Consider the following 12,856-nt stretch of genomic DNA (forward strand, 5'->3'; position numbering starts at 1 on the left):
TTGATACAGCACTAAGGGAAACATCCCTTCCTCTGTGAAAAAAATCACAATGAAACAAAGTAAAATTATCTTGGCAGAAGTCCCAGAATTAAAAAAGGAACTTTTCTGATCTGATGAAACACATACCGAACTGCAGCAAATTCAAGCCATCTCTCTGAATGCAACCATACAGCCAATACAGAGAAACAAAAAAGAAAGTACCGACCGCTTTTCAGAATTTCTAAAAAGAATGCTAAGTGGTCTAAATGTCAGCATGTTAAGTGAAAAAGATTCTGTTAATAGACCTTGTTATTGCAAACAGCCTATATTTTTTTTACCTCTTTTGCTCTAACTTCTTAAATCCTGGTATTTAGCTTTGCTCATCCTTCTACACTTCTGTCTATATACCTCCTCTGTATTCTTTATCCACTCAAATTAATACGTCACCAAAATTCATCTAAAGTAAATGTTTTAGAACATCTCTTTATTTTGATATTTATTCCCTTTCTTATCACAAGGACTGATAAAAGTCATGGCAAAAACTGCTACTTACTTCAGAAAGGTATACCATCACACCCTAAAATCACTACCATCAAACAGAAAAGTCAGGAGAGACTGTACTGTTTTCTACCATATTCCTAGGAATATATTAAAGCTTGTTAGAAAGTCCAAAGTCCATAAATAGTTGCTGTTGGAAAGACAAAACTCACTGTTCAGTACATTCTCCAGTTTTTGCGTCATGGATCCTTCTACTTTTTCCGTTCCATCCGCTTCTAGTTTCTGATGGATTGCTGGAATAAAGTGTCTAGTTAAAATGCAGAACTCTTTAATAGGTGGGAATACGTTATATCAAAGTGACACTTTTAAACATTTTTAAAATTAAAGTATTATTTTTCTTGTTATACATAAAAAAATACAAACATGCTTCATGGCGGCAGAGTCTAGTGGAAGACAGGGCTTAGAGCCAGATATTGCAGAATTTTAACCATTACTTTGACACAGACTTCCTGTATCTTCTTGAATAAGACAGTAATGCTCAAGGGAACCCCCCCCCCCCCCCCCCCCAAAAAAAAAAAAACCAACAAAAAAACCCAACCAAGCAAAAAAACCCAAAAACAACAACAAAAAAACCCACAACCCCACAAACATGGAAATAAGCCCAATTAACTATCTTGTAGTACAAGTGTGAATTCAATTTAGTATTTTGAAAAGTAAGTATAACTTAAGTACAAAATATTTTTGCTTTGTAAGGCAAAATTTTTAGTGTGCTCACCAAAAAGGAATTACTAATAATTTATGGGTAGAGAGTAATGGGGAATTTGAATGACTCCACAAAGTAAGTGCTTGAACACCTCTCCACTAGTTGTTTTCCTATATAAAAACTCATTCTCAAACCAGACAATTTAAGAGTATCTTATAGGAATACGCTGCATTAAGCATTACACAGAAGCATTGTGATGCTTTTTTTCAAAACAGTATGAAAAGAGAGGAGTTTCCTTTTTTAAGATGCTATTTTTTTTTCACCTGTCATAAAATGCCAAAAGCCCCAAATCTTGTTTCCACATGGTAGTACTAATGGATGTGGAAATGCATAGTGCCAGAATTTGTTTGTTTTATTGTAACTTCTTTTTCTGGGAGAGATTTACCACTGACTACACTGGAAATATGAACAGTGAATGGACTGCAAATACTCCTTTCTTCTTGCTTCCCCTCTCTTACACGGCATTCATTCCCTCCTCTGTTCAGTGCAACTGGCACAGATAGTTTCTTTTTCATTTGTTTTTGGTTTGCTTTCTTTTTCTTGGTTTGTTTTTTTTTTTTTTAAGGTAGTATTCCTGTATATGTGCATAAAGCATATATAAAGCGATTATTTAAAAATATTATTTGTCTTTCAAATTTTTAATCTGTTAATTTACATAAAATCAGCTCTGTAAAATAGCCATCAGTTCCTTTTGCTTTAACAGTAATCTGAGTCTCTCAACTGGATTCTTTTAAGATGATACAAAACTTAAAGATGAACTCAAGTGTACCCCATCTGCTCCAGGAGATACCTGGAATTCAATCCATGGGGTGATACTAAAGTTAGTCTAAAATACCACCCCAAACTGCATATAATGTACACATAGAGATGACATTGCCAACTGGTTTCCTCTACAATATCCATGCTCTGTAGGTATAAATTAAGAAAAAGCAAATAAGGACAAGACAGACCTCAGCCATACTTGTAAGGCAGTGAGAAGGTGGCTACTCTGAAACACAATGGGCCTTGATAGCCTCCTGCCTCCTTCAAATGAGGAATTTTCATTTGGATGAGGGTATGTGTCTGTGTGAGATTTAAAAAAAACAACCAACAAGCCAACCAAAAAAATTCCATTATTCTCAAACATGTAAATTTGAGCCTCCAATTCCTTGATCCTACACAAAGAATTTCAGGAAGCTTTGCTTTCTTGAAAATGCAAGAGCACCTCTTCATTTTTGTTACTGTAGTCACTAGAGAAGAAAAATATTTTAGGACACCACATTACTTAAGACAATCAACACTTAAATGAAATTAACCAAATCTAAAAGACTCCTGAATATTTTAAGGAACAGAGAGGTTTATCTTAAGAGATGTTGTTTTAAATTTTAAATTTAAATATCCACATCACATGGACACCACTAACCTATAAGAATACCTCTACAATTATGTAACAAAACATTAAAGGTTCTAATCATATTATTCTATTTATATACATCATATATATAGGGGCAGCCACTTACTGTAGTGCAATTAATGTTACATACTGAAAGGCAAGTTCATCAGAACAGCAACCACAACATAAACAGATATTTTAAAACCAAATGTTTCAAGTACTATTGGAACTGTATCAAAGTGTAATGATTTTAATTTACATATTTTGAAATCATTATGTAATGCATAGTTTTGAAAGATACTTTCTAAACTGATATGGATAAAAAACCCCTAAGGTGTATATTGCTTCAGATGTCTTTTGGAACCATTAATTGCTGACCAGTTAATTATAATGTTACTTTTAAAGGGGACACACTTAAGAACTTCCAAAACCAAACTGCAACATTTAACCATCTGTCAAAGCACATATACTGACAACAAAAGGTAAAACATGCTGAAGGCAGCTTATTTAAATTGTATCATGATGGTCATGGCTTTACTATAAGAAGCACAGAATAAATAAAGTTGGGGAGGGGCTAGGCTTAGAAGCTTCAGCTAAGGGCAGAAAATTAATGGTATTTTGTATCATCTTTGCCAATTTGAGTTTCCCAGTTCAATCACAATACTTGAAGGTTTGCAAACTTTAGAGTTGCACTGAGATACTAACAATAATGAAGAGACTAAGTTTAGTGCTCACAGTCTCTAAACTGTGACTAAATACTTCAGAATTGGTCTATTTGATCAAAACACATGCAAAGTTCAATCTGGCAAATAGACCTTCATACAGGCCTTGTACTAAAATAAACTGTGATTAATTCATTGATGCTTGTGTTGAAAACAATTTTATTTAATCTGAGGAAGGATATTGTTTTCTACTTGGCAACCATAAATCTAACAAATTAACCTACACTTGCCGAGATCATGCAGGTTTTGACTTGCAAATTTCATTCTTTACTCATTAGACATTTTTAAAATACATTTTGTGATAGGCACCAAGACAGGCATTCTCAAAACTTCCTTAGCCTAACTCAGCTCAAAGCAACACAGATGCAGGTTTTCTACCATTTTCTGATTAAAAGATGGCTAGAAATACATTATACATGAAAATCTTATCCCAAACCTTTTAGTCGGATGCAGAAAATAAGAGGAGATGGGGGACAGGGGACGGGACAATACCAAAAAAGGAAAGACTGACTCAGCAAAATATTTCTGAAGATCTGATGTGGTAACTACAAAAAGCTTGGCACCAAAGCACAGTAATGAAGAACTCTTGTTAAGATGTTGCCAGGATTCATGGCAATGCATGAATAAAAATGCCTTTGGTTTCCATTATCGAAAGATTAATGATTTTCTGTAATTTGAATGAAATATAAAGAAGGTTATTGATGAGAACAGCACCCCTATGTAGGGTTGAAACTATTCTGAATGGATTCAACAGGAGTGCATAGCTGTATATAATGAGCAAAGCAACAAAGCAACACAAAGACAGCATGTCGTGAACAGAGCTAGTAATACATTAATTACACTATGAAAACCTTAAAAAAAGAAGTTTATTATCCATTAGTCAATACTTTTTGTTTGTTTGTTTTGGTTGTTTCTTATTCCCCACAAGTTTTCTTGATATGCTTATGATTTTTAGAGAATGGAAATGCTATTCTCTTTTTACCAGTACATTGCTAAGCTTCTGTATCTATGAAAGCCAATGGTAGAAATAAAACCAGCTTTTAAATGTTGTATGTATTTTAAAAATGGTATGGAAATCAAGATGGAATGATGTAACACGAAATTAAGCTCGTTTTACAGCTTATAGGTCAAGTCTGGCTCAAATTTAATTGTGGGTAATTTTCTACACACTTAGAAAATAACTGCAGTCGATTACATCTGAAAATTGCAACTGCAAACCCCATCTTTCTTTTTGATGCTTTCTTGTTTTTCAAATGCAAACAAAAAAAATTACCTTGTCTAAAAAATACAAATTGATAACACATGATAGTCACACAGTAGCTAAGAGCTGCCATGACTGCATACACTTGGAGGAATACTGCTAGTAGTTCATATCTCTAAAATAATTAATGATTTAAAAGAAGTTATATGAAGAGTCAGCATAAAACCTGATACAGGCTTGGGCACAGAATTTTCATTATGGACTAAGACAACTCCTGCTGTTTCACACTTCTTAAAATCAGACCATCTCTTGCTCCAGACAAAAAACACCCCCTATACAAAGCTATGCAGGAACCTGCAATCATGATCACATAACTCATGCTCTTTTAGAGTTACCTTAAGATAAAAACTGGTCTGCTACAGAAACTGATCATAGGCATTGCATGAGGTGGAAGCATCCGCATGAGACTAAACTACTTGAATTACCTACCACCACTTACATACTTTACTGACATCCCTTTGTCAGGTCATCTCTCTCTCAGCATACATTGCTCTTTGCAATGTCCCCCCCCTACTGTAAAACCAGAACACAAGTTTTCAGTAAGATAACTTAAATCAGTAGGCCTATTTTTTCATTGTGCATACATAAGCAGGCCCATAAAGGTAAGGGCAACGTATGTAGCAATGCTAGTGCAATTGCTTCTCATGCAGCTTTTGTCTATAGGAGTAGTGCAAACATAGCTCAAGCCTATGGACATGAGCATCCACTTGGAAAACTAGACAGTGAGCTTACAGCACATCAGCTATTGCTTCATGACTACTTGGGAGGCATGATCTTAATTCTTGAACTGAAATAACCTAACTTGCATCTATTGTGGGGCACATACATGCACATAAACTGTTACTCTGAAGTGACTGATATGGCGTTAGATAAATGCCTGACACATACAGCATTCCAGTTTTATCCCTGCCAGCTTGTTTCCATTACCCTGTTCTTTTAATATAATTCACAGAGGTTAAGAAAATTACTGCCTACAGTAGCAGGCTGTTCTTATCCTGCAAAGGCCCTTCTATCACTTGAAGTGGGATGAGGAAGGTAACATTAATAGAGATGTACCACACAGAGCACTCAACACAACTATTCCACCCCATTTCAAGTCAGTTGCATAATATTTAGGTAGTAGTCATGTGACTGAATTTCATTTACCTAAATCCATACATTTAGTAAAAATTTACAGTATTGAGAAAATGTATGAGACTGAAGTAAAGCAAAACAGGAATTAGGTATGTTACAAAACAGGAATGTGACAACAGCAAAACCTAGTATAGCAGTCTGATGCTGCACCACCTAGCAAAACCAGTCATGGGTTAGCATTTCACTGGACAAACAGACAAAAAAAGACAATAGAGAGTGAACTGAGATTAACTAGCTACGTAAAACCACTTCAAAATTAGTCAGTCATCATTCTAGTTTGCAAACAGAATCACTAATGAAAAATTGGTTGCATGTACTCTCTTCAGATTCAAACACAACATAACTCTTCAAAAGCCAGAAGCAAAGGAGCACTTGTGACAGCCAAGCATCAGTTTTTAGTTGCTTAAATTCCCAGTCTGACTCAGAATTGAATATAGATCCAGTGGTTTCTTTTGTTTTAATTTCAGGGCAAATTAATTTAACAGACATAATGGCAACAGAATACACGTATTCATACTGAATCAGATCCTGGATCACTGACATGCTCATCCTTGAACAGGCCTTAGGGGATGATGTATAAAAATATCCTACAGGAAGAAGGAGGGAAAAACCCCCACTACCCAAAAAAAAACAAAACAAAAACAAAAACCCAAAAAACCAACCAACCAACCAAAAAAAACCCACCAAAAAACATAACCACACAAAAAAACAAACAACCAAACAACCAAACAACCCACAAAAAAAAAAAAAACAAAAAAAAAACAACCAACCAAAAAAACAGAACTAAAACAAATCCAAACCAGACATTGACCAGATACAGGATCATTTCAGCCAGGCAAACATTATCTTAACTCATGTATTATGCAGGCTATAGACAAAAGGACAGCTGCAGTCCAAGTTCCCTATCATACTGGCATTCTCACAGGCCACACTTCTGAACAGGACTGGAAAGGGAAAAAAGGAATAATACTGCAACAGCCAGCAGTGCTTCTTTTATAGAGATTTTTTCTGAAAAATCGAGTAAAATGTGTTTGTAGTTGAAACTGCACAAAAGGAACTGTTGCCATGGCAAATGAGAAAGTGAAATTAAATCACAAATTCGTTCAACATATCCATGTTTCAAAGACACATCATCTTTACTTGCCAATACAGATGTCATACTTGGCATGTTTTGCATAATTGAGTGTCTGAAGTGGTCATTTGCCTATTTTTTTTTGTCATTTCACTTGAATTTTCACTTTTTTTTTTATTTTCCCTTTACACTTAAATAAGAAGTAACTCTGCAGCCAAAGGCTCTTTGTAAAGAATACTTCTGAAAAAGTATATCCAAAGTAAATTACTCACTTCACAAAGACTTCTGTGCAGGACACGACTTGCTCACGACAATAAAACACAAGTATATAAGCAGCAGCCCTTATAGGAATTCTGCTTTCTGGGTCGCAATTAGAATTATGGGAAATTCCCCAGTGTTGACAGGTGGGTCAAGCTGAAGTGAGCCTAGTTCCCCTCAGCTCACTTCAACTGATGAAACAAACTTCCTGTTGTATCCTCTGTAGCAAAGCCACTGTCAAACTGTCAGCCAAGCTAATGGGCAGAGAGACATGAGGATCTGATAAGGCAATTCTCTTTTCCAAGAAATTAAACCAAACAAGCAAAGGTTCTGTCCTATTTGACCTCTTACTTTCTCAGTAAACAGTTTCTAAATCACAAAATACAGTAAACATCTTGGGATAGCTCTTTATGGTTTTCAATGCTTACTTGTGAAAATATTAATGCTCACTGAAATGTGCAATACAGTTTTACAGTACAGTTAAGATCAGATTGATGTTACTGATTCCAGTTAATGAAAAAAGCTGCACTATAATCAGTAATTCAGGGTTTCCCAGATCAAGTTCATCTGTTTAAAACAAGCACTGTTGAATACGTTTGAGTTTAAAAAAGTTAAAACATACACAGATATGCCAACAGACGAAAATATGAAGTAACTGGTAAAGAAAGTGTTATACCTCCTAAGGTAGGCCTCCTTCAAAAAATACCAATTTAGGGAAACCTAGGAGAAATAACCGTACACAGATAGCTCCACTCTACAACAACAAGATGAACCTGCAGTGTATAAAGCATAATCATCAGGATTGGAAGTTGTGTTCTAGGATATCTGAAGGGGAAAATTGAGAGGCATAAACAAAAACGTATCTTCAGAAAATGCATTACAGTTCAGAAATCTTCCCAAAGGGATTAAAAAAACCAACCAAACAAAAAAAAAAAAAAACCCCAAAAAAACCAAAAACCCAAACAAAACCCCAACACATCCAAACCAAAACAAAACAGCTCAGGAAATTTAAATCATACTGGGAGACAGACTAGATATATTCGATAATGACTTTCCCTTGAGTCACTTTTAATCTGTGACAGTTGTATGCTCAGCATCAAATAATGGAAGTTTTCAGAACCAAGGCTATGTCCCTAATCATTCAGCTTTCAAATATAAACTATTCCTCATGTAGCTTTGTTTAAATGCATACAAATTCTAGTCATACCTTTTTGAAGGAGAAAAGGCACACAAATTCACCCTTACATGTATAAGGGCAGAGAAGTGTTGTATTACCAAAGATACCTTTTTTTCTTGCTACTGCTGGAAGCCTCTCCACATCTAAATTAATAGTTGACTGTACCCATCACAGGTTCAAGACTGTCAAAAGTTACATAATTTTACTAGCTACATTCCCTCAAAAGTATTCTGCATAAGAAGGACAAATAAGCAGTTTTGCATTCATATGCAGTAAGTTGGGTATTTTTGACTGAAAAGAATCAGAACACTTCTGCAAGTGCATTTAACAGGCAATTACAATGGAGAAATGCATATTAAAATGCTACAGAAGGCAGCTGTGACTGCAAGCATCCTCATTAAGAATTTGGTTTCAGAATTTAAAAACTAAATGTTGTATTGATAAGCCCTCTGAAGTCCAGTGTTATAGCTCTGCACCTATAAGATACTAAGACTTCCAAGTCTAATTTTTTTACACAACAGCATCAAGGCCATTCTTCCATATTACTACTTTAATTCACTGTTTATAACAGCACAAGCTACAATCCTATTTCCTTTTGAGCTCTTAAAGTGGAAGATAAAACCAAGCTATTTTAGTTACAGGTGAAAAGTAGCACCAAGAACCACGAGTCATGCAAAGTTTTGAGTTAATTTATCTGCACTCATACACTCTAACTTTAGGTAAAAATAACACTGATACAGATAAGATATGCAAGCAATATTACAAGCTATGTTTTTGGCTGTTTTTTTTTAAATTAAGAACATAGTGAAATAAATGAGTTTGCTTTTTCTATCATTATTTTATTACTATTTTTTTACATTCCTATTTGCTCTCGGACCTCTTCATTTATCAGGAAATCAATCTCCAAAGGCAAGAAGCCTACACTTTAACAGATATGAGAAAAGAAAAATCACTCAGTTGTGTTCAGTCCTTCTAAAACCTCACAACATTTCTGGTTTGCATTAGCTTTCAGTAAATCCTATTAAGTTTTTGCTGGTCCAAAAAATCTTGCAAGATAACACGTATGTCTGCCAGCACTACTTTTTATCCATAGCAGTAACTGTTTGAAAATAGAACTCAATCTTTTAAATTATTTGATAGTCTACATGCAAAGCAGATTTAGTTGTAAAAAAATAAGTCACATTCAATATTTGTCCAGGATTATTTAGGATTTTGAACTATTTAAGAAAAAAAAAAAAATAAATCAGGATTTCAACATTTTCAAGATATTTAAGACTCACAAAGAAATAGCCTATTATCATTTTTCCTAGTATTTAATAAAAAACACAGCTTAAAAAGATTTAAAGAATGCCAAATACCAATTCTTCTTAGTGTCTTTTCTTACGGCTATCACCACATTCTTTAGTATTTCCACTAAATCCTTTAACACTTCAGCTATTGACCCTATCTAGATTTGGGCCAAGATATTCCAAAACTGATCAGTAATATGAGGTAATAAAGACATTTAGGAGTTAAGAATAGCCAAAAGCTATCAACTGCTTTTGAAAATGGGATGATCTGTAGGGCAGGTAACAGCTTAACCTGCCTGGAGCAGTAAGTAATACAGGTGCACCACCATGTGAGAACTCATTAGCTTCCCTTTTCCCTGCCACATAGAAGTGACTATGGGACAGTAACCAAGTGGCCTGCAAGTTGGTCAAGAAAAAATAAATAAATAATAATAAAAAAAATCAGTACATCTCCAAAGTAGTGTTCCTGAAGCCAACTGAAGCGTTAGCTAGGCTGAGGCTATGACTAGATACAAGGTTTCTTACCCCATGGTACCCATAACACAGGATCAACGATCAGGAGTGAGAACCCTGCAATGTACAGTAACTATGAAGAACAGCATAGCGGTAAATGTTAAACCTATAGGGGATGGCCCAGCACTGTCACTCTTACCCAGCACAGTCTGTAACCAGACAGCACTATGGCAGCCCACAACGAGCTGTTACCACAAAGACGTTTTATGCTTTAAGACTGCATGTGTATATATAAAGATATCTATATATATATATATAGATATTAAAATGGCACAGACAACTAAGCTAATCTCACTTGTACGTTAAATTTTCCCTATGGCAAGCAGCATATAAAGGCCATCAGATTTCTCAAGTCAGAGTGTACTGAATATTTATATAAATATTACAGTCTGACTGTGGGATAAAATCAAGTTTTTATGTTGCTACAGCTTTTAAGTCATCATAATACTATCTCCAGTTCAACATTTCCTATCTTTTCTGGCTCTGTGGTCTAAGCAGTTTCATCAGATGCCTCCAATTCCTGTAAGAGACATTTCGTGCCATCTTTTGCAAATATACCACAACAATCAGCTTGTGACCAACACAATACAGATTTTTTGCTCTTCTGACACTTCTAGAAGAGACTATGAAGAAAACCAATATTTTTAATATTAAAATTCAACCATCCATGCAGATACTGTCTTTTCTTTTATATTGTATTTAGTAAGTGTAAAGCATCTTTACCTGACAGAGCATCTTGTGCTTCAAAAAATGTGCTAAGACCTCCTTTCACGTAAGCTAGGCTTCCTTCATTTTTCTTATTGGCTTGTTTCTTCAAATTCACAACAGCCATTTTGAGCTGATCAAAACTGAAAACAAACAAGAAGACCCTGTGACATTTGAACAACGAATAAGGTCAGCTAATGAATAAACAGAACAAACTACTTGGAACATAAAGTAAGCTACTTTCGCAACAACTACTAAGGACTGAATAATTGCTAACGAGTGTGATTCTCATCAATGACAGTTTTAGTTTTTAATCCTAAATGGAGAGTTCATACCACTTGTGCTGGAATAGATTTCTTTATAACGCATTTTACTTTATTTCCTCTTTCCATCTGCTGGACAGAAATCACATTACTCAATAGCTGGATTGGTCTACTTGGGCATTCAAGTAGTATTTACCACAAGCATTTTCAAACTAACAAAAATCTACGCAGTTCTCTTTTCAAGTACTGTTTCATGTTATTTGATGATCTAATAGTATGTCTAAATAGTTTATTTATATTTGTCAGGATATTGCCAGGAGTTAGGGAAAAAAAGAAAAATAACCCCCACCATGTTATTTTGATCGCTTAACAAGAATTTCCTTCAAGGAAAAAACAGACATAAGCTAACCAAAGCATCAATGCACCACACATCTAGCATTCCCAATACCTGAGGCTATACAGAGGACAAGAACTAAACCATTGCTGCATGTTTCCAGGACAACAGCACAAAATGATATGGGGCAGATAATTATACAATTCCAGAATATTTCTAAGACTACACATTTTTGAAAAACAAAACAAAAAACCAGGTTTACTTCTGTATTTAAAATGCTATTTATATCCAAAACATGACTGGAGTCACCCTACTCTTTTAGCAACTTCCTGTTGTGTTTTACATAGCTTTTGCACTTTAACATTAAGATTTAGATTTTATAAACCAATATAAACCAAATTAAAGCACAAAACCACCCAGCTTTCATTTAAAACCAAGAAATAATACTTTTTATCCCACTGGAATACATGTGCCAAGAGGACCACGACTTGTAACTGTTGACATGCACTGACATGCATCAGTGGGTTTACTGACACTATTATAATTGAGATACAATCATTACATATGCTGTTGTTCATATTCCATGGTAATTCTGGTCAAATTACTCTTTCTTTTTTTATCTTTCTTTCCTAGGTACCTTTCTCAGAGGGCCTCTTCCCATCCATCACAGAACACTAGGCACATGAGCTATCCCACTTTATTCCAGTGATATGCTTGTCTAATCCCACGTTACTTGTTTCCCAGGCTGCACGAGTGTGTAAAGGCACTTGTGGTTAGACACTTCCAACTGGTTTCGTAATTCCCAACAGCACTCTCAGTGCCATCACTGAACATGGGGAACTCTGTCCCGCATGTAACTGAAAGCTGTTGTGACCATCCCCTGCTATTCCTAATTTGAAGTCCTTGTCACCAAAGTGCAAACCTTTGGTGACAAGTGCAAAGTGCAATGATGCTCCCACCCCACTTTTTCAAATGAATCCCATTTCTCACTAGCAGTCCTTGTTCTTTAGTAATGGATCCCCAGCTACAGAAGTAAAACATGCTGCCTTCGAAACCAGTGGTACAGCCATCTGTGAACCTACAGAACCTTAATCCTACAGGATGCATTTATTACCTGAAGCTTTCCCCTTCACCTGTAAATCAAAGTGGATTTTCCACTCAGAGTGGAAACTGAAGTATTTCCCTAGTAGATTAATGGTTATTTCTGGAGCTCCTAAAACCAAACACCACCATCACTCCACAACAACCTCCCCCCTCCCCCGAGCTAACCAACAAAAAACCCCACAAACCACCAAGCCATCAAAAAAAAAAAAAAAAAAAACCAAAAACAAGAAAACCCCCAAAAAACCAACAACAACCAAACAACCAAACAAGAAAAACCCAACAAAAAACCAACCCTAAAAAAACCCCTCACCCAAATAAATTTGAAAAGTTGCATTTCCCTTCAAAATGTCCATCAGAATACCCAGCTGAAGACAACAAAAAAGGCTCATCATCTCTACTAAAAATAGCTTCT

At 35.4% G+C, this 12,856-nt stretch overlaps 1 protein-coding gene across 1 annotated transcript in view; it reads right to left on the reverse strand.

Annotated features, from left to right (window-relative positions):
* EXOC2 (exocyst complex component 2) overlaps positions 1 to 12,856 on the reverse strand; it is a 108,844-nt gene that overhangs the window by 79,378 nt on the left and 16,610 nt on the right. Inside the window, exons 5-6 of the mRNA XM_010020920.1 lie at positions 10,762 to 10,886; positions 690 to 770 (exon numbers count right to left, since the gene is read on the reverse strand). Of these exons, the coding sequence (XP_010019222.1) occupies positions 690 to 770; positions 10,762 to 10,886 (206 nt within the window). The remainder of the gene's footprint in view (positions 1 to 689; positions 771 to 10,761; positions 10,887 to 12,856) is intronic.

Source organism: Nestor notabilis, unplaced genomic scaffold (genome assembly GCF_000696875.1).
Source record: "Nestor notabilis isolate BGI_N333 unplaced genomic scaffold, ASM69687v1 scaffold7028, whole genome shotgun sequence".
In the NCBI taxonomy this organism is placed as follows: Eukaryota; Metazoa; Chordata; class Aves; order Psittaciformes; family Psittacidae; genus Nestor; species Nestor notabilis.